This window comes from Physella acuta, unplaced genomic scaffold (assembly GCF_028476545.2).
Source record: "Physella acuta isolate Inbredline_101_S28 unplaced genomic scaffold, ASM2847654v3 ptg000196l, whole genome shotgun sequence".
Taxonomy (NCBI): domain Eukaryota; kingdom Metazoa; phylum Mollusca; class Gastropoda; family Physidae; genus Physella; species Physella acuta.
The window spans coordinates 3,215-29,591 of record NW_026731715.1 but is presented as its reverse complement, the minus strand read 5'-3'; the positions used below and the strand labels follow the sequence as shown (position 1 = coordinate 29,591).

The following is a 26,377-nucleotide window of genomic DNA, read 5'->3' as shown; positions in this document are numbered from 1 at the left end:
AATCTCGAACATTTAGATACCCCATTCGTCTTATATGGCTGGTAAGTAGGTCACTAACCAGTTCTATGGCTCATGCAGAACTGGTTGGTGACCTACTTACCAGCTCTATAGGCCTATAAGAAAACAATGAATGGTTTGATTCCTTACGACATTTAGCTTTACTTTTTTACCTCCCGGTATAGAAGATTTTTATTGATTTATCATGCCTATGGCTGACTAACTAAGCTTTATCTCATGATGTATTATATAAATTCATATAGGTCTAGATCTATCTAGGTCGTTATTATTATTAATTTTCATCTTAAGTGTTGATATTTACTTAGGCCTAGCTATAGATCTCTAGAATTCTAGATCTACTACTCGAGGAGTGAGTGTAGTGTAGGCCGGGAGTAGATCTAGGTCTAGTAGTAGGGCAGGGTCCTAGTCCTAGCCTTGCAAAGTCAGGAAGGGCAAATCAAAATCTGATCAAAATCAGTTTCATAATGAATTAGTTTCTAAGTATCTTGATCTAACTGCAAAGACGACAAAGAGCTTCGTTTGTGAAACTTTAACAACATTATAATATATTATCACTCATTCCTGTGTTTGTGAAAGAATGAATGCTCATCAGCATCAGGTGAGTCTTCTTACTAATTTTAATTTAGCTATTATTAGTTATTAGTATTAGTAACTACGTAGTCATTAGGCCTAGTTCAGTAATTAAAAGATAAATTTTCTTGGTGTTGGGAAATTGCGAGACGCAAAATGGCTAGGCGGTAAACTGCGAGTAGGGCGTGAAAACCGTCGGTCACGTGACATTTTTGCCTCGCATTTTACAATCAAATATTTACGCAGCGTGGTCTTAGGATGCAAATCTATCTGCGGAAATTTTACAGCGACCAATTTACAGTGATATTTGATGCAGACTTCATCAAAGACGTTTCGTTTACACCTACACTGTCGCTAGACATTCTGGTGATTTGTCAACTTCACCAACTTTTGTGTTGACTTAAAATACCACTTTGTTCAAAACCCCCGAAATACAGCAACGATAGATCAACTTATTTCTTTTGTGTAGAACACTGAGGCCGCCTGCCGCCACAAACGTAATACATATATTTATTGTTGCAAAGTAATTTTGCTTTATTACGTAGCAGAATCTGAGTAATTTTTTTAAAAATACGGCGGAGAAGAGGGGAAGGCTGTATACTCAATGAAACAGAGTGAAAAATAATTTACCAAGGTATTGACCTTAAATGACGTTGCAACATGCGGGTATACTTTTTCCCCTCAAAAAATCAATGTAGTATGATGTTAAGGTCATGCAGTATCTTGTCACGATGTGACTTAATTAGTAAAAGTGGGACAGCTCAAAATGTATACCAACCTAAAGTTTTTAAATGCACTGACTGTGACACCTAAAGTTTTTACATACACTAACTGTGACACCTCAAAAGGCCATTTATTGAGCAGGCAAGATGCGGACGACAATGCTTAGAATTTTTAATATCTAGATATAGATTTTAAAAATATTGTCTAAAATTACATTCTCTTTATGAACTCACACTGACCGGTTTATAGAGATGGGATTTTTGCTCCCGCTGACAAGAAAACGAGAGCTTCGGTCATAGGATTTTAAGATTTTTAAAATATAGAGATCTATATAGGGCCTATATATAAAAAATCAAAACTAGGTTTTAAAAAAAGAACAACCCACAACGTTCATGATATATCAGCTTGTTTAGTTTATAACTAAAATGCAACAAATTTTTTTTGCAAACTGTGTCTCGCAATTTACCAGTGATTCCGCAGGTATGTCTTGCATTTTCTTCTCACAGTTTACCGCCTCGCCCTTTCGCTTTTTGCATCTCGCAATTTCCCAACACCCAAATTTTCATGCCCTAACTAGTCATCCAAACTACTTTAAGGACTGAAAGGAGATTTTGATGGGGGCATTTAGGGGGGAGGCCCCCCCCCCCCCCCCCCCAAGAGATGCCTGTAAGAAACACTGTCCAGGACAGGGTTTTGTTCTGCCAGGGATACAAAGTGATGACTCGAAATATCATCCCTTTTAATAATTAAAAATAATAAAATATCGACACAATGAATAGTAGGGTCATGCTAACTACTAACTATGGGGCACATAGCAAATATTTTAATTTTAGACCCCTTTCTAGTAAGGTTTATTGGCCCCTGCATTTGGCTGTCATGTAACTGTGTGAAATAAATGCTGCTCTATTCTCTCATTAGCCTTACATGATCTGTCTTAATTAATGAGGTGTTAACTAGTTTAACATCTGGGGAGAGGTGACAAAATAGGCTTCAATTTTTATACATGTCACTCTTATTTTGCTAGATAACTGGTCTTACTGGAATGTTAAAAAGAGTTCACAATCTCTCATCTTCAGCAAGAAAAAAATTAACACAGATAGTTTCCGCTTCTTCAATGTTAAAGGTCAGCAGGTCACTTGAGATGATCTAATGAACTCCTCATTATGATTCACATAATAGATTCTGACTATTAAAAGTAAGACACAGTCACCATATAGGCCTGTTGTGGCTTCTCAGACCTGGAAGAAACTCTGGTACTGTGGCAACACATGTGTTGAGCCATGCAGGGAGAAGTCTTGCTAGTCAGACCCAGGTGTCATCACTTCTACTTGTTGTATGGTTCGGCCAACCCAGTTTCATCTTGAAAGATGACTGTAGAGACTAGATCATTACTATACTTTACTACTCTATTATAATAAATTATTGGACATTTTAACAGAACTTCATGATGGCAGTTGATTTATATATACACCACTGTCAAGTTATCCTGGTTTGAGATGTTTTAAATCACCAGTACATTTTGATAGAGCTGCACACATTTCTCTGTTAAATAGATCTTTGGCAGGCCACCGTCGTATGTTTGTGGCTGTATTAGTACAAGATCTTTGCTTGTTAAAATAATATCACTTTGTAGTATTTTTTAATTGATGTAAACAGTTAAAGCAATGAAACTTTTTTTTACTTCAGAAGAACTCGGAATCAAATACTGATACTTATGGGTACTCATCATCTGAGTTTATTTATCAAACAGCGTCATGGGCTGATACATCGGCACCACAGCTTAGTAAGGTAAGTGCTTCTAGTGCTTGTTAGTTAGCCAGCAGAGATACTAATTAAGTCATTAGATGGCTAATCCATAGAATTAAGATCTATTTTGATTGCATTTTTTTTAAAAATACTGATCTGTAACAGAAATGGTGTTTGTTATTATTGACTCAGAACGTTTAGAATCTCTGCCTTCTGTTTGAAATGTGGCCAAGCATAGTGTACCTACAATGTTGTCTTTTATTCTGTAGGATAAATTTAATGCTACTTAATTTGTGTGCTTCATTTTTTTCTCTTGATATTATGAAGTAAAGTTTGATCTTGCCTTACTCTGTAGTTTGACATAGAGTTACATAAAAGATGGTGATATTATGAAGTAAAGTTTGATCTTGCCTTACTCTGTAGTTTGACATAGAGTTACATAAAAGATGGTGATATTATGAAGTAAAGTTTGATCTTGCCTTACTCTGTAGTTTGACATAGAGTTACATAAAAGATGGTGATATTATGAAGTAAAGTTTGATCTTGCCTTACTCTGTAGTTTGACATAGAGTTACATAAAAGATGGTGATATTATGAAGTAAAGTTTGATCTTGCCTTACTCTGTAGTTTGACATAGAGTTACATAAAAGATGGTGATATTATGAAGTAAAGTTTGATCTTGCCTTACTCTGTAGTTTGACATAGAGTTACATAAAAGATGGTGATATTATGAAGTAAAGTTTGATCTTGCCTTACCCTGTAGTTTGACATAGAGTTACATAAAAGATGGTGATATTATGAAGTAAAGTTTGATCTTGCCTTACTCTGTAGTTTGACATAGAGTTACATAAAAGATGGTGATATTATGAAGTAAAGTTTGATCTTGCCTTACTCTGTAGTTTGACATAGAGTTACATAAAAGATGGTGATATTATGAAGTAAAGTTTGATCTTGCCTTACCCTGTAGTTTGACATAGAGTTACATAAAAGATGGTGATATTATGAAGTAAAGTTTGATCTTGCCTTACTCTGTAGTTTGACATAGAGTTACATAAAAGATGGTGATATTATGAAGTAAAGTTTGATCTTGCCTTACCCTGTAGTTTGACATAGAGTTACATAAAAGATGGTGATATTATGAAGTAAAGTTTGATCTTGCCTTACCCTGTAGTTTGACATAGAGTTACATAAAAGATGGTGATATTATGAAGTAAAGTTTGATCTTGCCTTACTCTGTAGTTTGACATAGAGTTACATAAAAGATGGTGATATTATGAAGTAAAGTTTGATCTTGCCTTACTCTGTAGTTTGACATAGAGTTACATAAAAGATGGTGATATTATGAAGTAAAGTTTGATCTTGCCTTACTCTGTAGTTTGACATAGAGTTACATAAAAGATGGTGATATTATGAAGTAAAGTTTGATCTTGCCTTACCCTGTAGTTTGACATAGAGTTACATAAAAGATGGTGATATTATGAAGTAAAGTTTGATCTTGCCTTACTCTGTAGTTTGACATAGAGTTACATAAAAGATGGTGATATTATCAAGTAAAGTTTGATCTTGCCTTACTCTGTAGTTTGACATAGAGTTACATAAAAGATGGTGATATTATGAAGTAAAGTTTGATCTTGCCTTACTCTGTAGTTTGACATAGAGTTACATAAAAGATGGTGATATTATGAAGTAAAGTTTGATCTTGCCTTACTCTGTAGTTTGACATAGAGTTACATAAAAGATGGGACCACGCCATGAGTACAGGTGTGTTCCGTTATAACATTGACCACATTGTGACACGCATATTGCCTGGGGATAAACACTATGTAGGGCAGGTGAGTTCATATTTTTATTGTATACCATGGACTGTATTTGGACATGTGAGTTCATATTTTTATTGTATACCATGGATTTTATTTTGCACTGGGAATGGATGATGATTAGAACATATGCCTAAAAGTTTTCATTCAACTTAATCAAAAACTAAAACATGTAGGCTTGCTCTTTAGGGTGTTAATTGTTTTTTTAACATCCAAAATATGATTTTTAATAGTTGCTGCCCATAGACATTACATTACACTGTGTTGGCCTAGTCTTATTAGACTGAAACATCTGAAGTGTGAATTAATTACCCATTTTTAATATATTTCTAGAACCGTTTTGAAACTACTATATTATATGTATATATTTTGTTTTAGCCAAATACTGTATTGTAGAAACATAACAAGCAGAAGCTTGTTCTCAATTCTTTAACTGTATAGTGTTGAACAATGAAGTTATTTTCAAACAATTAATACATTACTTCTAGCTGATAGTTAACTGTGACATTTAATATACTTATAGCTGAATGAAATAACTGTGACATTTAATATACTTATAGCTGAATGAAATAACTGTGACATTTAATATACTTATAGCTGAATGAAATAACTGTGACATTTAATATACTTATAGCTGAATGAAATAACTGTGACATTTAATATACTTATAGCTGAATGAAATAACTGTGACATTTAATATACTTATAGCTGAATGAAATAACTGTGACATTTAATATACTTAAAGCTGAATGAAATAACTGTGACATTTAATATACTTATAGCTGAATGAAATAACTGTGACATTTAATATACTTATAGCTGAATGAAATAACTGTGACATTTAATATACTTATAGCTGAATGAAATAACTGTGACATTTAATATACTTATAGCTGAACACACTACGCGCCACTGAAAGAAGGAAACCTCAGGTGATCACAAGTGTCAAACAGCCGTTCAACCCTGATGCCTTTAACTTCACCTGGGTCAAGCCAGAAGAAGTTATTTTTAACTTGAAGAACTTGGACACATCCCAACCACAACACCCCCAGTCTGGGTGTAATGGGGAGGTGTCATGTAATGGAACAGCAGCCTCACACCATGTAAGTAATAGGGATAGTGTAATTAGAATATAAATCATGAAGTCTTCAGTTCAAATAGCTTATGGCCTAAACCTTTGAATGTTATTTGTGTAACTTTGAGGTTATACTTCATGATGTTACTTGTAAAGTTTATACCATATTATCTATTTTTAATTCAGATATTGAATCTAAATATGTGTTGATTTATACTAGTTTATTGTCTAATTATATTTTATTTGGACTCATAATTTTTAGCGCAATTTCCATACTGGGATTGCGATTATTAACTCGTCATTTCTGGATGGATGGATGGATGTGTGTCCGCAGCTTTAAGTCGTATCTCCTCCTCAACGAAGCAATATCGAGGACTAGTTCCAAAAGCAAATATGTTAAGCAAGTTCCGAGGATGAACATAGGCCAAAAAAATTCCCGGAATTCCTTTCTGGATTTCCCGGAAAAGCCAAAAAACCTCGAACAAATGCAGTTTTTGCTCCATATCTCGGCAACCAGACCACTTAGCGACTTGAAACATTTACCAATCAATTCCTGCCATAATTTAGAACAATATTGCTGAAGAAAGTTTTCAAAAATATCCTTTCGTTCGGTCACATCTTGTAGGCCTAGGAAGAACATTTAAACTGAGCATCGTGTAGGCCCAGTTTCCCCTTTGATGCGTAAATGGACGCGTTCTGTGGTACACGCTGCCATTGGCCAGATCACGCGAGGGGGCGGGGACTAGCTCTGCTCGTGTGGAAACGAAAAGGGGTGCAAACATCTATGGGTGATTCGTTCGGTCACAAAAAATTAATTAAGGAAATTGCGCTTAAATTGTCACTAGACTTTTTATTAACTTGTTTTTTAATAGCTAGATAGACACGATTTTAAACACATGTTTAAACACATTTTCAAACACATGTTTAAGCATATTTGACTCTGGGAAATGTTTTGTACAGCCAACAGACAGCCAAGGTGCACTAGAGAGCCACGGTGCACCAGACAGCCAAGGTGCACCAGACAGCCAAGGTGCACCAGAGAGGCACACACTGGTAGTGAATGTCAGCCCAATGGAGTACGGCCATTGTCTGTTGGTACCACAGATAGACTCACACCAGCCACAGGTAAGTTAACCTTTGTGGCCAGCACTAACAGACACACACCAGCCACAGGTCAGTTAAGCCTTTTTGTCCTGCAATACCAGAGTACCAACCTATAAGTTTAATTTTATAACATCAATGGATAGTTTGTTTTTAGAGTAAAACATGTTCTTCATTATCTTTTCCCATTTGTCCCCAAGACACATGGGGCAGAAGTAGTAGAGTTTATCTGATACGTTGACCTCGGCACACAAGGGGATAATGTGTTCAGCACTATGCCCAGCTGCCTTATTGCCCTAACGTGAGTTGGGTACCCAACGGAGCTGGGTGGACTCAGGTACTTTACTTACTTGAACCTGGCTTCGAACTCGAGACTTTCTGGTTAGCAGTCCAGCTCTCTACTCTAGGCCATGCCATCCCATAAAACATGTACATACTAACCCCAAAAAATGTCCTGTGGTTTTTTCTGGGCATTAGTCAGTGGGTCATTCTCAGCCTAATTAATAATGATCAGACTGCTGTTCTCAAATTAGTACATCCTTGATGAGTATTTTTCTCTAATTGTAATTAATGTGTAGTGTCACCTGCTTCACCTGGCCAACATGTAAATGTACCTGTATGTTTCACCTGGCCAACATGTAAATGTACCTGTATGTTTCACCTGGCCAACATGTAAATGTACCCGTATGTTTCACCTGGCCAACATGTAAATGTACCTGTATGTTTCACCTGGCCAACATGTAAATGTACCTGTATGTTTCACCTGGCCAACATGTAAATGTACCTGTATGTTTCACCTGGCCAACATGTAAATGTACCTGTATGTTTCACCTGGCCAACATGTAAATATACCTGTATGTTTCACCTGGCCAACATGTAAATGTACCTGTATGTTTCAGATCCTGACTCTGGTGTCTATACAAGTGGCCCTTGAGACTATGCTATTGAGCAGACACAGGTAAGTCACCCATAAGAACCTTCTGTCGTGGTTTTGACTACTTTACCTCTTTGATAATAATTTTTGTCTTTTTTTACAAGTTTATCCCCATGCATTCTGATTTAAGACCCGTTTGTATGTCTGTTTTTGTTTTGGCCCATAGTTAAACAATTTCTGTTAGAATGTTTATAGCTAGACATAAACGAAGTTCAATTTTCAAAATATTTTCTACTTGAACTGTTCAAGATTGTCTACTAATGTATAAGAAAAATTGCTTTTGAAAAAGGAGTTAGATCAACTTTAGAATTTAAACTTTATTTTTTATTTAGTTTGTGTTTCCCTATCAAACCTATCAAATTGTTAATTTTTTCCTTTAGTTTCCAGTATTTGGTCAATTAATGTTATTAAATAGTGGAATGTCTTCAATAAAAACTTAAAGAATTTAAGAAAATGAAAAAAAAAACTATTGGTATTAGTAAAGACAGTAAAGTAGTAAAAAAATTATTGCGATATTTCGTATTTTGTTGGTTGAATAGTTTTAATCCAGGATACATTAAGTTTTCATACAAATAGAAATATCATTCTATGGTGTTTTTGTTTTGTGGTAGTTATAAGTAACTCATTACATTGTTAGTTTAAATTATTTTATAAAGGATTATGGAAAGATTCATTCAGTCCTAAATTTTTATCTCCCACATGGATATATGGATTGACAGAGGCTTAGTTAGCTTAGCCCCAGCTGTTTTAAAAAGTAGGTTTAGAGGTTGATTGCCATGTTAAAAAGTAGGTTTAGAGGTTGTTTGCCATGTTGAAAAGTAGGTTTAGAGGTTGTTTGCCATGTTAAAAAGTAGGTTTAGAGGTTGTTTGCCATGTTAAAAAGTAGGTTTCTTTGTTTCAGGGGTTTCCGCATGGGTTACAACAGTCTTTGTGCCTTTGCCTCTGTCAATCATCTACATTTTCATGTATACTATTTAGAATATCAGCTGATAGTTGACTACTGTGTAAGTGTAAATGTTCTATTGCGAGGGCCACTGTGGTACAAGTGGTTTCTAATGCTATGTGTACACTGGGACTTTTTTTTTAAAGCTTATCTAAAGGCAATTATATAAGCTTTAAAGTAGTTTTAGTAGAACTTGTTTCTTTGTTTTTTCTCCTCATTTATTAAAATTATTATGCTTTTTTTAAAAATAAATTAATTAAAACTAACTTAAATATCAATAACATATACTGTTAAAGACAAATTATAAGTTAATATAGGTAAGTGAAATTTGAAGATTTCAATTCTTTGCTTAGTTAACTACATTGGTATGCTTTGAATTTTGCTTATCGGATATTTATTATTTTGCTTTTGTTCAAATGATTGATGATATAACATACAGTAAGAAAAAAACATAACTATTTTAACCCATTTTATTGAATTGTACCTTTTTCTGTTGCATATAACACTTAATTATTTTAATAACATGATGTATCATTGGGGCCAGAGTTCATGTTAATAAACCATTTGTTTAATGCCAATACTATTCACTACTAACTCACTGTCTGCGTTCAACCAAATTATTCTTAAAATTTAACTAGTTCTGATGATAAATAAAAGATTTTTTTAACCACATTATTCATATAACTACAACCTTTGGCATTACAGAAGGGACATAACTCCCACTCAGAGTCCTGTTATAAATTAGTGACTTAATCATAACTGTACAACTTACCTCATTCAAATTTGTGCTTTCTACATAAATATGGTTTAATTAACATAGGATAGGAAATCAAAGTCTTCAGACTAGGTGGCACAGTGGAAAAAAATAAAGATAGTTGTTTTTGTTTCTTGGAATTAGTTGGGTGATTATTGTTGTACTGTTTATATTTTTGTCTCTCCAGCCTGTGAATCATCTGGGTGGAAAAATTTATGAAATAACTGCCATCCCATGCCCTGGGTTTGTTCTACAGCTGCATAACAGTTCAGTCCAAGAGATGGCTAGGTGAGTCAGTTTTAGAACAGGTGATGAGGGCGAGACAGGTAAAAGTACAGTTAATGAAGTTTCAAAAAATTTTCTATTCCGAATCCTTTGAATATTAAAATTGTTAATCTTGATGTTTGCAAGAAAAATAAAAAAAAAGTAATGATTCAGTTATATTTCCTAATAAAAACAACTGTGTTGAAGTAATATTTCAAAAATATTTCTCTAGCCACCTTTGAAGCTTAGGCCTTACTCAGCATTAATTAAGAACAGTATTAGCGTTACATTAAATGGTAACAAGGTGTTTATTGTCAATCAAATATTTCCACAGGCTAACCCACAAAATCAGTTCCTACTTCCAAACAAACGACATAGCCCACAACATCTTTATATGTCGTGGTGTTGTATTTGGTGAGGCGAGGAACAGCTCTCAGACAACTATCAGGCTCTTTATATGGCCCAGGAAGAAGTTTATAGGTGAGTCATGTCTGAATTGTACACTGTTAGCTTTGTTGTCAAGCAATGTAAATAAATGGAGTTTGGTTTCATAAACAATCTGTTGTGCACTAGTACAGCTTTCTTCATTTTCTAACACAGTGTTATTTTGTTGCTTGGTTTTTCCATTTTTTAAAGCATTTTTTTGAGTGTTTCTCTATTCATTGATGCATCAGCCAGAAATATGGTGTGTGTCACTATCAAGGCATGAGCTTAAACATCCAGCTGTTGGCTAGGATTAATGTTATTTTCTAGATGATTTCCTGTTCTCAACGTGTACCTGCATGGTTGGAATGTGGCCTGTGTGAATACGTTTGTATCTGCATGGTTGGAATGTGGCCTGTGTGAATACGTTTGTATCTGCATGGTTGGAATGTGGCCTGGTTGAATACTTTGTACCTGCATGGTTGGAATGTGGCCTGTGTGAATAAGTTTGTACCTGCATGGTTGAAATGTGGCCTGAATAAGTTTGTACCTGCATGGTTGGAATGTGGCCTAAATATGTTTGTACCTGCATGGTTGGAATGTGGCCTGTGTGAATACGTTTGTACCAGCATGGTTGGAATGTGGCCTCTGTGAATAAGTTTGTACCTGCATGGTTGGAATGTGGCCTGTGTGAATACGTTTGTATCTGCATGGTTGGAATGTGGCCTGGTTGAATACTTTGTACCTGCATGGTTGGAATGTGGCCTGTGTGAATAAGTTTGTACCTGCATGGTTGGAATGTGGCCTAAATATGTTTGTACCTGCATGGTTGGAATGTGGCCTGTGTGAATACGTTTGTACCAGCATGGTTGGAATGTGGCCTCTGTGAATAAGTTTGTACCTGCATGGTTGGAATGTGGCCTGTGTGAATAAGTTTGTACCTGCATGGTTGGAATGTGGCCTGTGTGAATAAGTTTGTACCTGCATGGTTGGAATGTGGCCTGTGTGAATAAGTTTGTACCTGCATGGTTAGAATGTGGCCTGTGTGAATACGTTTGTACCTGCATGGTTGGAATGTGGCCTGTGTGAATAAGTTTGTACCTGCATGGTTGGAATGTGGCCTGTGTGAATACGTTTGTACCTGCATGGTTGGAATGTGGCCTGTGTGAATACGTTTGTACCTGCATGGTTGGAATGTGGCCTAAATACGTTTGTACCTGCATGGTTGGAATGTGGCCTGTGTGAATACGTTTGTACCTGCATGGTTGGAATGTGGCCTGTGTGAATACGTTTGTACCTGCATGGTTGGAATGTGGCCTAAATACGTTTGTACCTGCATGGTTGGAATGTGGCCTGTGTGAATACGTTTGTACCTGCATGGTTGGAATGTGGCCTGTGTGAATACGTTTGTACCTGCATGGTTGGAATGTGGCCTGTGTGAATACGTTTGTACCTGCATGGTTGGAATGTGGCCTGTGTGAATACGTTTGTACCTGCATGGTTGGAATGTGGCCTGTGTGAATAAGTTTGTACCTGCATGGTTGGAATGTGGCCTGTGTGAATACGTTTGTACCTGCATGGTTGGAATGTGGCCTGTGTGAATACGTTTGTACCTGCATGGTTGGAATGTGGCCTAAATACGTTTGTACCTGCATGGTTGGAATGTGGCCTGTGTGAATACGTTTGTACCTGCATGGTTGGAATGTGGCCTGTGTGAATACGTTTGTACCTGCATGGTTGGAATGTGGCCTGTGTGAATACGTTTGTACCTGCATGGTTGGAATGTGGCCTGTGTGAATACGTTTGTACCTGCATGGTTGGAATGTGGCCTGTGTGAATAAGTTTGTACCTGCATGGTTGGAATGTGGCCTAAATACGTTTGTACCTGCATGGTTGGAATGTGGCCTGTGTGAATACGTTTGTACCTGCATGGTTGGAATGTGGCCTGTGTGAATCTATTTACTGTTGTATGACTGTCATTAACTCAAGTGTGTGTGGTGTAATTGTCATTAACTCAAGTGTGAGTGGTGTAATTGTCATTAACTCAAGTGTGTCTGCTGTGGTTGACTGTCACCCATTGTTTGTTATGCAAGTGAAATCCACACCAAAATCTATTTATTCTACCCTGGCAAAGGAAGATAACAGTAAACTGTTGTAGTGTTAAAATATAGCTGATGTTAAAAATGATTGGTGTCACCAGTTCTGCCCATATCAAACAATTGGTTTGTTATCTCCCTTTAAAAGTTTAATTAATTAAACTAGTCTCTCTCTTACTATTTATTTATTTTCTTAAAAAAATTATTTTTTTCTGAAGTTAACCAACCAAAAGGTAGGTCAATCTGATGTATATTTACCTCGTCCTTTGGACCTCTATCTTGTACCCAAGTTAATAAAAAAAAATAACTTGATCAAGATAGACATTTGGATTAACTTGGTCATGTTGTGGGTTTCTCTATGTGGAGCTTTTCTTTATTTCAAGCACTACAGCTTTTTTTCACACATATTTATGTAGTCCATGTGTCAAAGTCTTGCTGATCCATTCGTTAAATAATTGTATCGCTATTTTAAAATATTTAAACACTTAAAATAACCATGCTTTCTCGTGAGTGTATAGCAAATGCAGTGTTTATTTAGTCAGCATTCATGGTCATATTAACATGTTTACCAACAATGAAGATTTAGCCATCTAAGATCTTTATTTTTCATTTCATCCAGATATAAAGATTTAAACATTGAAGTTCTTTATATCAACATTATCTTTTAACGATGAAAATATAATAAGTCACGGTTTTTATTAATCACCATCCCCCACCCTACATTGAGGCTGTTTTTATGACTGTCATGTGATGTATAAATATAGATCTAGTTGATTACAGGCCTAACTAGATATTGCAGAACATATATAAATATTGGTCTCTCATAATAACATGTAGGTACTCACTGAAATCTCATATTGATTTATTCTATCTTATAGCTGATTTCTATATTAAGGCTTATTTACTATTATTTTTAGTTTAATCTTCTAGTTTTATTTTTTTTTAAATAAATGTTTTCATTTGAGGTGAATCCCTCCCTATAATGAGGGCTTATCTTGGATATGTTTAAGTTAATTTATTTTAGTGTAATAATTAACTTCTCTTTTACAATCTAAAAGGAATTAGTTTTTAAACCTAACCTCTTGTTTAAGTTAAAGACAAGGTTGTATGGTTAGAAGTTTTAAACCTAATGAAACAACATTTTATAATTCTTAAAGGGGATAACTAGACTTTACTATAATCTTGTAAAAGGGAGGAGGGTACATGTTTAACATCATTTTCAATAAACATGGTAGTTATCTTAGATTTATGTTCCTTTTATATGTATACAATCTATTAATATGGCTTATGCTAATGTTTTTCAAGCCTTGCTATTTAAATAGACAATGTATTCCTTGATGTAATTAATGAATCCAATTAAAACAATGTATTTCTTGATGCCATTAATAAATCCATTTAAAAAAACCAATGTATTTCTTGATGTAGGTAATAAATCCTCTGAGGACTTTAATGTTGCCTGTATTGAGCTGGGAGGCCACCTGCCTATCAAAGGTTAGTCTTGTATTTAGTTTCTAATTTTCTTATTCAAGACAATGCACAATATCTGTGATTCCTCAGAAAAGGGGCACAACTCATGTCATGTATTATGTGATTTGTAAGTCAGGCATTTCTTTTCTTTATGTTTGCCAGAAGTGGATGGCTACAACACACTGACAGAGGCAGACGTTGATGACATCATAGCTGACGCCTGTCTGCCCCCTGACCAGTACCAGAAGATAAAATCTGATATCACAAAGTTAGGACTGGAAGAGGATAGTTGACCATTGGACCAGACTTACAGGGATAGTTGACCATTGGACCAAACTTGTACAGGGATAGTTGACCATTGGACCAAACTTGTACAGGGATAGTTGACCATTGGACCAGACTTACAGGGATAGTTGACCATTGGACCAAACTTGTACAGGGATAGTTGACCATTGGACCAAACTTGTACAGGGATAGTTGACCATTGGACCAGAAGATAAAATCTGATATCACAAAGTTAGGACTGGAATAGGATAGTTGACCATTCAAGTACTATACTTCATAACTTAAGGAAATAGTGTTGGTCAATTTATTTAGTATATAAGATTAAAAAATAATATTTCATTGTAATTCTAAAATACAAAAGGAATATAGCCAATTTATACCTTTCTTTAACTAACTTTAGTTTTTGTCAATTCAGGTTTTTCCTTATATTAACTTCATACTGATTAGTTTTTTAATGGGTTTTTATTGTTCTATACACTGTTTTGTACAGGAATAGTTACAGTGATGGAACTGTTCTATTTATGTAGATCAAGTTCTTCCCTCAGTGGCACTATGTGATACTGGTACTTTAATTAAAGAGTTTTCTGTTACTTGCAGCCAACCATCCATTCAATCCTAGGATCAGTGTCTGGCGTCAGTTGGTTCTAGCCTCTGATGCTATTGGTGTACATATACAGGATATTTATTCTCCTCATGTGTTGATGACTTGTTAAACTGCCTTATTTAGTTCATGGAATTTTTATTGATTGAAATATTTATATATGTATATGATATTTTGAGGATTCTTAAAAAGGTATTATTCATACTCAATATGTATATGTTACTGTGGGATTTCTATGGTCAAAAATTGACTGGATTTATAGATGAGGTATTTAGTTGTTTTTTTACATTTTAACCTGGGTATAAAATTGTAGAGTGCTTTATTAATTATTAATGGTATCTATGCCTTTAGTTCATGGCTACCTGTGTGTCAATGTCTGTAAAGACAATAGTAAACCTTTCAGTGAACCTACAATTTATAAACAGCTGTCAATGCATACAGTTTGATGTTTTTTTTTCCTTATTGTCATAGGTTGTCAACACTTTTTCATTTAGTTATTTATGGGACATTCCAAACTGCTACTGTCATTGCTGTTCATTCTTACTGGCACAAGATTTAAGTTTTGTTTCATTTTTATGCAACTTGGTAGTGTGATAAAAAAATTGTTGATCACCATATAAATCAAGTTTCTGCCAGTGTTTGTATGCAACATTACATGTAGCTAACATAAAAAAAAAATGCTGATTTATGTGTGATGGACAGGAATTGTCTTTTTTTAATTTCTTATTGTAGACATGTAAAGATTGCAGTGTTATTTAGTAACTTCAGAATTGAACAACTTTTAAAAAGAACAAAATAAAAATGTATCAAAGTACACCTACACATTTCTCCACATGCGGTTTATTATGGATGATGATGTTGCTGTAACCTCAGCATGTAATGGTAGACTTACGTGGTGTTGTAGTGGTATTTTTTTTGTTATATCAGGCTTCAATGTGGTGTGTGGGTGGAAATACTAATGAAAATAGCATAAGTATGGCCTGCTGGTGGTAAAGTAAATGAGCAACTGGGGGAGGGGCTAGAATTGTGACAGTTGTAGATGTGGTCAGCAGTTTAGTGAAGATTGAAGTTTTTTGTATAAATTTTGTGAACGACTTCATTTGCTGTGATTCTATGATAGCATTTATATGCACAAAGAGAAATTAAAACTTTAAGCATATCTGCAGTGTTTGTTTTCTTGAATATTTTAAATTGTTTAGCTGTCATATTGGTCTGTGTGATGTTTCATAGAGCTAACACAACATACACCAGAAACAGGTAAATAATAGACTAAATTAACCACTGGTAACCAAGAAGGTGAAAAGAGCATAATGAGAATTCCACAACCCCCCCCCCCCCTTTGCCCTGGAGAACATGCACCTGTTAACCTACTCTTTTCTCTTTGCCCCATAGATCCTGCATATACCACAACCGTTTACCCTCATGAGACTCCCCGGGGGTGCCCCCCCCCCTTAGACCCACTCCCCGGGGGTGATGTTTAGCCCCCCTCCCCGGGGGTGATGTTTAGCCCCCCTCCCCGGGGGTGATGTTTAGCCCCCCTCCCCGGGGGTGATGTTTAGCCCCCCTCCCCGGGGGTGATGTTTAGCCCCCCTCCCCGGGGGTGATGTTTAGCCCCCCTCCCCGGGGGTGATGTTTAGCCCCCCTCCCCGGGGGTGATGTTTAGCCCCCCTCCCCGGGGGTGATGTTTAGCCCCCCTCCCCGGGGGTGATGTTTAGCCCCCCTCCCCGGGGGTGATGTTTAGCCCCCCTCCCCGGGGGTGATGTTTAGCCCCCCTCCCCGGGGGTGATGTTTAGCCCCCCTCCCCGGGGGTGATGTTTAGCCCCCCTCCCCGGGGGTGATGTTTAGCCCCCCTCCCCGGGGGTGATGTTTAGCCCCCCTCCCCGGGGGTGATGTTTAGCCCCCCTCCCCGGGGGTGATGTTTAGCCCCCCTCCCCGGGGGTGATGTTTAGCCCCCCTCCCCGGGGGTGATGTTTAGCCCCCCTCCCCGGGGGTGATGTTTAGCCCCCCTCCCCGGGGGTGATGTTTAGCCCCCCTCCCCGGGGGTGATGTTTAGCCCCCCTCCCCGGGGGTGATGTTTAGCCCCCCTCCCCGGGGGTGATGTTTAGCCCCCCTCCCCGGGGGTGATGTTTAGCCCCCCTCCCCGGGGGTGATGTTTAGCCCCCCTCCCCGGGGGTGATGTTTAGCCCCCCTCCCCGGGGGTGATGTTTAGCCCCCCTCCCCGGGGGTGATGTTTAGCCCCCCTCCCCGGGGGTGATGTTTAGCCCCCCTCCCCGGGGGTGATGTTTAGCCCCCCTCCCCGGGGGTGATGTTTAGCCCCCCTCCCCGGGGGTGATGTTTAGCCCCCCTCCCCGGGGGTGATGTTTAGCCCCCCTCCCCGGGGGTGATGTTTAGCCCCACTCCCCGGGGGTGATGTTTAGCCCCACTCCCCGGGGGTGATGTTTAGCCCCACTCCCCGGGGGTGATGTTTAGCCCCACTCCCCGGGGGTGATGTTTAGCCCCACTCCCCGGGGGTGATGTTTAGCCCCACTCCCCGGGGGTGATGTTTAGCCCCACTCCCCGGGGGTGATGTTTAGCCCCACTCCCCGGGGGTGATGTTTAGCCCCACTCCCCGGGGGTGATGTTTAGCCCCACTCCCCGGGGGTGATGTTTAGCCCCACTCCCCGGGGGTGATGTTTAGCCCCACTCCCCGGGGGTGATGTTTAGCCCCACTCCCCGGGGGTGATGTTTAGCCCCACTCCCCGGGGGTGATGTTTAGCCCCACTCCCCGGGGGTGATGTTTAGCCCCACTCCCCGGGGGTGATGTTTAGCCCCACTCCCCGGGGGTGATGTTTAGCCCCACTCCCCGGGGGTGATGTTTAGCCCCACTCCCCGGGGGTGATGTTTAGCCCCACTCCCCGGGGGTGCCCTCCCCCTTAGCCCCACTCCCCGGGGGTGCCCTCCCCCTTAGCCCCACTCCCCGGGGGTGCCCTCCCCCTTAGCCCCACTCCCCGGGGGTGCCCTCCCCCTTAGCCCCACTCCCCGGGGGTGCCCTCCCCCTTAGCCCCACTCCCCGGGGGTGCCCTCCCCCTTAGCCCCACTCCCCGGGGGTGCCCTCCCCCTTAGCCCCACTCCCCGGGGGTGCCCTCCCCCTTAGCCCCACTCCCCGGGGGTGCCCTCCCCCTTAGCCCCACTCCCCGGGGGTGCCCTCCCCCTTAGCCCCACTCCCCGGGGGTGCCCTCCCCCTTAGCCCCACTCCCCGGGGGTGCCCTCCCCCTTAGCCCCACTCCCCGGGGGTGCCCTCCCCCTTAGCCCCACTCCCCGGGGGTGCCCTCCCCCTTAGCCCCACTCCCCGGGGGTGCCCTCCCCCCTTAGCCCCACTCCCCGGGGGTGCCCTCCCCCTTAGCCCCACTCCCCGGGGGTGCCCTCCCCCCTTAGCCCCACTCCCCGGGGGGTGCCCTCCCCCTTAGCCCCACTCCCCGGGGGTGCCCTCCCCCTTAGCCCCACTCCCCGGGGGTGCCCTCCCCCCTTAGCCCCACTCCCCGGGGGTGCCCTCCCCCTTAGCCCCACTCCCCGGGGGTGCCCTCCCCCTTAGCCCCACTCCCCGGGGGTGCCCTCCCCCTTAGCCCCACTCCCCGGGGGTGCCCTCCCCCTTAGCCCCACTCCCCGGGGGTGCCCTCCCCCTTAGCCCCACTCCCCGGGGGTGCCCTCCCCCTTAGCCCCACTCCCCGGGGGTGCCCTCCCCCTTAGCCCCACTCCCCGGGGGTGCCCTCCCCCTTAGCCCCACTCCCCGGGGGTGCCCTCCCCCTTAGCCCCACTCCCCGGGGGTGCCCTCCCCCTTAGCCCCACTCCCCGGGGGTGCCCTCCCCCTTAGCCCCACTCCCCGGGGGTGCCCTCCCCCTTAGCCCCACTCCCCGGGGGTGCCCTCCCCCTTAGCCCCACTCCCCGGGGGTGCCCTCCCCCTTAGCCCCACTCCCCGGGGGTGCCCCTCCCCCTTAGCCCCACTCCCCGGGGTGCCCTCCCCCCTTAACCTCTTTACCTAACCCCTACCCACCCATGAGAACATCTCCCCCCCCCTTTCCCCTACATTTTTTTTGACAGTAACCCTATTAAAGTATATATATCTAGAAAGAAAACAACACTAGAGTTGGCAGAAAAAAATATTCTGCCTATTTTTTTTTATAGACGTACATTTTATTCTTTTGCCAATTTAAGATTCATTTTAAATGCACATTTTTTTTTCTCCACATTGAAGAAAAGAATATTAGCGTTCTTTAGAGTTATTATTTCTTTTTAAAAACTAACAACCATTTTGATTTACTGTTAAATTGGCAAAAGAAAAAAATATAATTTTCAGTAAAGCACTTTTTGCACTGGACAATCTTCTGACAGGAGCGTCTCTGGTATGTGACAATCTTCTTACAGGGGCGTCTCTGGTATGTGGCAATCTTCTGACAGGGGCGTCTCTGTTGTGGTATGTGACAATCTTCTGACAGGGGCGTCTCTGTTGTATGTGACAATATTCTGACAGGGGCGTCTCTGTTGTGGTATGTGACAATCTTCTGACAGGGGGCGTCTCTGTTGTGGTATGTTACAATCTTCTGACAGGGGCGTCTCTGGTATGTGACAATCTTCTGACAGGGGCGTCTCTGTTGTGGTATGTTACAATCTTCTGACAGGGGCGTCTCTGGTATGTGACAATCTTCTGACATGGGCGTCTCTGTTGTGGTATGTGACAATCTTCTGACAGGGGCGTCTCTGGTATGTGACAATCTTCTGACAGGGGCGTCTCTGTTGTGGTATGTGACAATCTTCTGACAGGGGGCGTCTCTTGTATGTGACAATCTTCTGACAGGGGCGTCTCTGTTGTGGTATGTGACAATCTTCTGACAGGGGCGTCTCTTGTATGTGACAATCTTCTGACAGGGGCGTCTCTGTTGTGGTATGTGACAATCTTCTGACAGGGGGCGTCTCTGTTGTGGTATGTGACAATCTTCTGACAGCGGCGTCCTCATCTTCCTTATGTACGAGACTTCAGGCAATATGTGTGGTTGCCGGCTGATCAGGTAGGTTGCGAGAAACACTTGGCACAGACATCTCCTGTTGAAAAAAAATGCATCTGATTATTGTTTTATTTACAAGGTCCCTTCAAGTCTAAACGACGTACATGCAGCTTTAAAACAAATCAGATTTCCGTGCCGTGTGAGCCTCATTAGAACGAATGTTTACATCAAGCCCCAACAGTTTCTTCCAGGCATCTCTTCGGGGAGGGGAGGGGGGCCAAAGCCCCCCAGAAAAAATTCTACCGCCCCCCCCCCCGAACGAAATGAAAATTATATAATTTATATAGAAAATATATACTTTTAACAGTGTCCGCCCCCCCCCCAAAAAAAAAAGTCTACCGCCCCCCCCCCCCCCCGAAAATTTCAAATGCCCCCCGGAGAAAAAAGTCTGGAAGAAACACTGAGCTCCAAACGTCTGCACAGATTAAAAAAAACAACTTCCCATTATAAACTTCTATTGACCATTTGATGTCGTGTAATGACCTAAGTTTGTATGACCGTTTGCATTCTTTTTTTATGTTTCGATGCCTACTGATACACCTGTCAACAGTAGATCTCTACTTGAACTTATTTTCGTATGCAGGTTACTTATGTAGAGCAAGTCGATTGGGGTGGGGTGTGCCTTTGATTTCAAATATGTGTATTAATATTTGGAATGTGTGAGGAGTTTACGCCTGTTAGTGTGTATATAGTTTTCTACTATCCTGGAGCGTACAGAGGAACATCTTTACCTCTCTCTGATATTTCTTTTCTAGATTAGATCTAGACAATCTTTCTAAGCATTTTAGTGTTGTAGCCTTAATATTTCCTATATATTTCAGCTTCATATAATAAAAGATAAATCTGAGCTGTGATAAACAGCCATCTGTCACCCCATTAAAAGAGGGTTCTCTTGTGTCGGTTTTTAATAAATGTCGGTGCCTGTTCGTCATCATGTGTTATAAAATGCAGTTTCCTTGTCTTAAAAGTGCGAGTTCTTTTTGAGAGCGCTTAAATTTGCATTCTATTTTTGTAATATATACAAATTCTCTATATAATTTAAAATACTCTATAAAACCAAGAACCTGTACTCAATAAACTCAAGAACCTGTACTCAATAAACTCAAGAACCTGTACTCTATAAAAACCAAGAACCTGTACTCTATAAACTCAAGAACCTGTACTCTATAAAACCAAGAACCTGTACTCAATAAACTCAAGAACCTGTACTCTATAAAACCAAGAACCTGTACTCAATAAACTCAAGAACCTGTACTCTATAAAACCAAGAACCTGTACTCTATAAAAACCAAGAACCTGTACTCTATAAAACCAAGAACGTGTACTCTATAAAACCAAGAACGTGTACTCTATAAAACCAAGAACCTGTACTCTATAAAACCAAGAACCTGTACTCTATAAAACCAAGAACGTGTACTCTATAAAACCAAGAACATGTACTGTATAAAACCAAGAACATGTACTGTATAAAACCAAGAACATGTACTGTATAAAACCAAGAACATGTACTGTATAAACTCAAGAACCTGAACTCTATAAAACTCAAAAACCTGAACTCTATAAACTCAAAAACCTGAACTCTATAAACTCAAAAACCTGTACTCTATAAACTCAAAAACCTGAACTCTATAAAACCAAGAACCTGAACTCTATAAAACCAAGAACCTGAACTCTATAAAACCAAGAACCTGAACTCTATAAAACCAAGAACCTGAACTCTATAAACTCAAGAACCTGAACTCTATAAACTCAAGAACCTGAACTCTATAAACTCAAGAACCTGAACTCTATAAACTCAAGAACCTGAACTCTATAAAACTCAAGAACCTGAACTCTATAAACTCAAGAACCTGAACTCTATAAACTCAAGAACCTGAACTCTATAAACTCAAGAACCTGAACTCTATAAACTCAAGAACCTGAACTCTATAAACTCAAGAACCTGAACTCTATAAACTCAAGAACCTGAACTCAACTCAAGAACTTGAACTCAACTCAAGAACTTGAACTCTATAAAACCAAGAACTTGAACTCTATAAAACCAAGAACCTGAACTCTATAAAACCAAGAACCTGAACTCTATAAACTCAAGAACCTGAAACTCTATAAACTCAAGAACCTGAACTCTATAAACTCAAGAACCTGAACTCTATAAACTCAAGAACCTGAACTCTATAAACTCAAGAACCTGAACTCTATAAAACCAAGAACCTGAACTCTATAAAACCAAGAACCTGAACTCTATAAAACCAAGAACCTGAACTCTATAAAACCAAGAACCTGTAGGCCTACTCTATACAACAAAGAACATGTACTCTATAAAAATCAGGAAACTATTCAATAAAAAACATCCAAAAAAACTTCTTAACACGTCAATAACTAACTTCTGAGACAAAATTGCATTAAAATAATACAAAAAAACTACTTACTTTGGATTGTTCCGTATCTGTTTATATGAAACGTTTGGGTTGGATATTTTAATTGAAGTCAACATCGTCTACAAAGTCCTGACATTTATAGAAAGTGTTGACATCCTCTTCAGTGTGCTGACATCTTTTGCAAAGTGCTGATTCTTCTATTTATTGTTTATCCCAGCTATCATCCTACTTGTCAAGAGAAGGTCGACTGTAAAAAAAAATGTATACACCAAACCTAAATACAAGAATTAACACTCATTAATTACTTGTACACTCAGGAGACACACAACCATGGAGATTTATACGGAAAAATAGGAAGAACATTTTTATATTTAATCAGTAACGGTTCGTTGGTAGAATTAAAAAAAAAAATTAATCGTGATTAGATGGTAAAACGAACGTCTTGAATTCGAATACGGGTTCGAATTTGTCGGCGTTCCCTGAGTTCACCCAGCAATGACGGGTACCTGACTCGCGTTAAGGCAAACCAATGCGGCCGACCACACTATTAATATTCAGAGGTCAATGATACAGAGAAGCTCTACTTCATCTACCCCCATGTGTCGTGGATATGAACGGGAAAAGACGATTAATTACTAAAATTATTAGCTAATACATAGCTGACTTAGGCTGCATATCGACTTTTTAATGTGTGTTTATCATTAGGAATCGAAACATTTTTTAACTGACAGGAGGAGACTTTACCTAGATCTATATGATTATGATATAGGCTATGTGACAATTGAACGACACCTTATCACATTTAATACACTAAAAATGCATAGCCCAACAGAGTACAAAAACTATATTTACAATTATTTGGGCTGCACAATCACGTAGACCTAATATTTTTTTTATTTTTTTCTACATACCCGAGAAATAATCCTACTGTGAATGAAATCCGCTGTAACTCCTACACAATGAAAGAAGTTGATACTAAAGCATAAAAGATGCCTAGCAGGCGTCTGCTTCATCGTCTGGTCACATTAAAAATGCGGTTGGCGGGAGTTTCTAAATATGATATTTGTAAACAAACAAGTGAACAGTTTTTTGGTTTGGCCAGATTTACCTGGGTAGTGGCATAATGGGAACAAAAGCTTCACAAAATATGATGTTCTTCAGTCTAGGGACTAAATTTAGTCATCTGACCCCCCCCCCCCCCGCCCGCCCCCATGTTTGCCTATATTATAGCTGAGGCGGGGGCGTGGGGTGCGGACCGCATCGGGTGACACCAATGGGGGAGGGGGTAACACCAAGACAAAAAAAATGAAAAATATATAGAAGAAAAATGCTGTTTGCCTGATCAATTAATAATTCACTCACGTTAAAAAGTCTTAAGTTTTCAATTGACGATCCCGAGCAAACCATGCAATTTTTCTTCAATCCTTTTGAATTAAAATAATGTGTTCACAAATTCACGCGATTTTGCAAAATGGGAGAGGATAAAATAAACGTGTCTAACGAGTTTGTTTTTCTCCTCCCTTTTAGAGTGTATCGGAAGTGAGTTCGGTAAGTGTCATTAAAACGCAATATCAGTCAATCGCAACTTTTTGTTTCTTTTCCATGAATTGTTAAACCCGCTGGTCTGGTTACTCGCAGAGTTTCTTCCAGGCATCTCTTCGGGGGGAGGGGGGGGGGGGTCTCCCCCCCCCTACGAAGAAAGTCTACCGCCCCCCCCCCCACCCCTCCCCCCAACGAGATAGCATTTTTTAGTAAACATATACTTTTACTAGCGTCCGCCGCCCCGAAAAATGTTGACCGCCCCCCGAAAATATCAACTGCTTTCCCGGAGAAAAAAGTCTGGAAGAAACACTGGTTTACTCGTATCTCAAATTTTGTTCTCGGTGCATTTCTATGACGGGGCACTCGAATGTCGAGGTGCCATAATCTCTCGGAAATATAATGGTATTTTACATTTTTTTTTCCTCACGTAAAGGTGTTTGTTGGCGACATGTCTCCTACATATTTATATTTTTAAAATGGTATCCCACCTTTCTGTATCTCACAACACATTCAAGTCAATAACACAAGTCATGTGTATAGGCCTAGAAAAACATTCAGTCCTTCTTTCCTTTTGTGTACATTAAGATTCGTATGTTGTCAAATGTAAATAATTTTAGCGAAAATTGTAAAGTTTAAAAAAAATAAAAAATAAAAAAAACGCATATAGAGGACCATTTGGCAATTCACTGATGTTTGTATACAAAGGGGGGTAATTGAGCTAGTGAATTTAAATTAGTGAATTCGTGTTCACGTCATTCTTGTTGTGGTTAGAATAGACAACACAGCATACACCAGCTTCATCAAGGCTATTTCATGTTTCTAATGAAAGCACCAAATGTAAGGATAGACGAAACAGCCCTACATTAACTTCAACAAGCCAGTTTCATGTTTCGAATGAAACCAAGGTAATATCTATTTTCTTAATTTTTAAGTAGTAACTTAAAAATTTACGCTTGTATGGTCTTTCACAACATCGCATGTTTTTACACCGTACCTCTTACCGTCAAAATGTTCATAGCAGCCATAAAATGACGCTCCGACTTCTCTCCTTTCTAAAAAAAGAATATTATTACTAAAATTAAGATTATTTCAATATTTTCATATTTTTGTTCTTCAAATACTTCAAAATAAGTGCTTTGTCACATTGCTCAACCTAATTTACCCCTCCCCCTTTTTTTACTGCTTAGCACAGCTTGACGTCATTAACGAACGACCATTTTTTTGTTTTAGGGTGTCATCCATAAATGAAGTCAAGATTTTTAACTATTTTTACCCCCCCCCCCCCTTCCGTCACACGTCGTCGCAAAAGCTAGACCCCCCCCCCCCCTAAAATGTCGTCACACCTCACCCTACAACCCCCATCCCCCCGCCCTCAAAATTGCAGTTGAATTTTTTTTAAACATCGATATTTTTCCAAAATCTTGTATGAACTCTGGCAATATAGAGTATTTTAATCAACTCCTATTACAATTTATTAAAACAATTTTCTAAAACGCAAAAACGTCTAAAATTCGGTTTTTTAACGTTGCTTTTTTTATAATGCAAAAGCGTGACGTCGCACCATCTAACCCCCCCCCCTCATCACACACCGTCACAAAATTACGGACCCCCCCTCCCCCTATGAGTATGAAGTCATTTATGGACGACCCCCTTATTAAATGAAATAGGTTATAGATATATGTTTTTCTCTTTATGTAATTAAGAAAGGGAGATAATTTTATAAATTGTTGATCTAAATTTTGAGATGTCTGGGGACCAAAGTGACCCACAGAGGTAAAGCACTTAAAAAACACCTGTCTATGCCACTACCACTAGATGTGCTAACACTGATAATGTGCTGTCGACTGGTAGTCAGTTTTGTGTAATATGTTTAAATACACTCTAAGACTCTAGTTGTAACGTGAACTTTATGCCCCCCCCCCAAGATACAAGTAGTACAGGTATTACAGGCCTAGATGAAGTACTTACATTAATTGTAAACCATAGGTTTTCTACCTGTTTAAAATCCCTTCTATAAACAACTTCTATCTATTTTGATTGTATGTGGTCGGTTTATTTTAGAAATAAAATAAAAACATGTTGAAAACAATTTTTATGTAATATTAAACGTGGGAGAATTTTAATAATTCAGTTCTATGATAGAACTTGTAGTGCACAATTAATGTCAAAAAAGTATACTTACATTAATTAGCACATTGTGCTGTTCTATTATAAGCATTTCATCATATACGTGGCATTTTACAGCTTAACGTCAGAAAATGTTGGTATTTTTAACATACAAATTATGGCGTCTGAAAATGACGACTCATCTTTAATTAACCGTTATGTAACATGATCATTAACCCTTACCATCCTACACAATCTCTCTACACATACCATCCTATAGGTTGTGTAGAAAAATGAGAATTTCTGTCAGTCAAGAGAAGTCGTATGTCAACAACTTGGAACCTTCAGTCAGTCAAGTCAAGTCAACAAATTGAAACCTTCTGTCAGTCAAGTGAAGTCAACAAATTGAAACCTTCTGTCAGTCAAGTGAAGTCAACAAATTGAAACCTTCTGTCAGTCAAGTGAAGTCCAACCAAATTGAAAACCTTCTGTCAG

The 26,377-nt window shown here is 39.4% G+C and overlaps 1 protein-coding gene and 1 long non-coding RNA gene across 4 annotated transcripts; one reads left to right on the top strand and one right to left on the bottom strand.

The window, feature by feature from the left end:
• The first annotated feature begins 222 nt into the window (after positions 1 to 222).
• On the top strand, positions 223 to 15,975 carry LOC131936947 (GDP-D-glucose phosphorylase 1). Of its 3 annotated transcripts, none has more exons than XM_059294091.1 (12): positions 223 to 616; positions 2,998 to 3,099; positions 4,773 to 4,889; positions 5,768 to 5,977; positions 6,910 to 7,074; positions 7,950 to 8,008; positions 8,886 to 8,988; positions 9,869 to 9,969; positions 10,280 to 10,425; positions 12,683 to 12,697; positions 13,890 to 13,955; positions 14,094 to 15,975. In XM_059294091.1, exons 1-12 carry the CDS (start codon positions 596 to 598, stop codon positions 14,222 to 14,224), a joined length of 1,236 nt encoding a protein of 411 aa, XP_059150074.1. In that variant the 5' UTR covers positions 223 to 595; the 3' UTR covers positions 14,225 to 15,975. The 3 variants fall into 3 exon arrangements, with proteins under 3 accessions (XP_059150074.1, XP_059150072.1, XP_059150073.1); XM_059294089.1 differs by lacking the exon at positions 223 to 616 and adding an exon at positions 2,140 to 2,434; XM_059294090.1 differs by lacking the exons at positions 223 to 616; positions 12,683 to 12,697 and adding an exon at positions 2,141 to 2,434.
• Positions 15,976 to 19,746: 3,771 nt separating this feature from the next.
• LOC131936938 (uncharacterized) lies at positions 19,747 to 23,252 on the bottom strand. The gene is made up of 3 exons (XR_009386126.1): positions 23,146 to 23,252; positions 22,286 to 22,481; positions 19,747 to 19,893 (listed from the first exon to the last, which is right to left on the bottom strand). It is a non-coding gene; the product is annotated as an uncharacterized LOC131936938 (long non-coding RNA).
• Positions 23,253 to 26,377: the final 3,125 nt, after the last annotated feature.

Coding starts and splice junctions, on each gene's coding strand:
- LOC131936947 (XM_059294089.1), top strand. CDS start 2,354: ATGTTAAAAAGAGTTCACAATCTCTCATCTTCAGCAAGAAAAAAATTA. Junction 8,989..9,868: donor AGCTGATAGTTGACTACTGT/GTAAGTGTAAAT, acceptor TTGTCTCTCCAG/CCTGTGAATCATCTGGGTGG. Junction 9,970..10,279: donor TCAGTCCAAGAGATGGCTAG/GTGAGTCAGTTT, acceptor ATATTTCCACAG/GCTAACCCACAAAATCAGTT.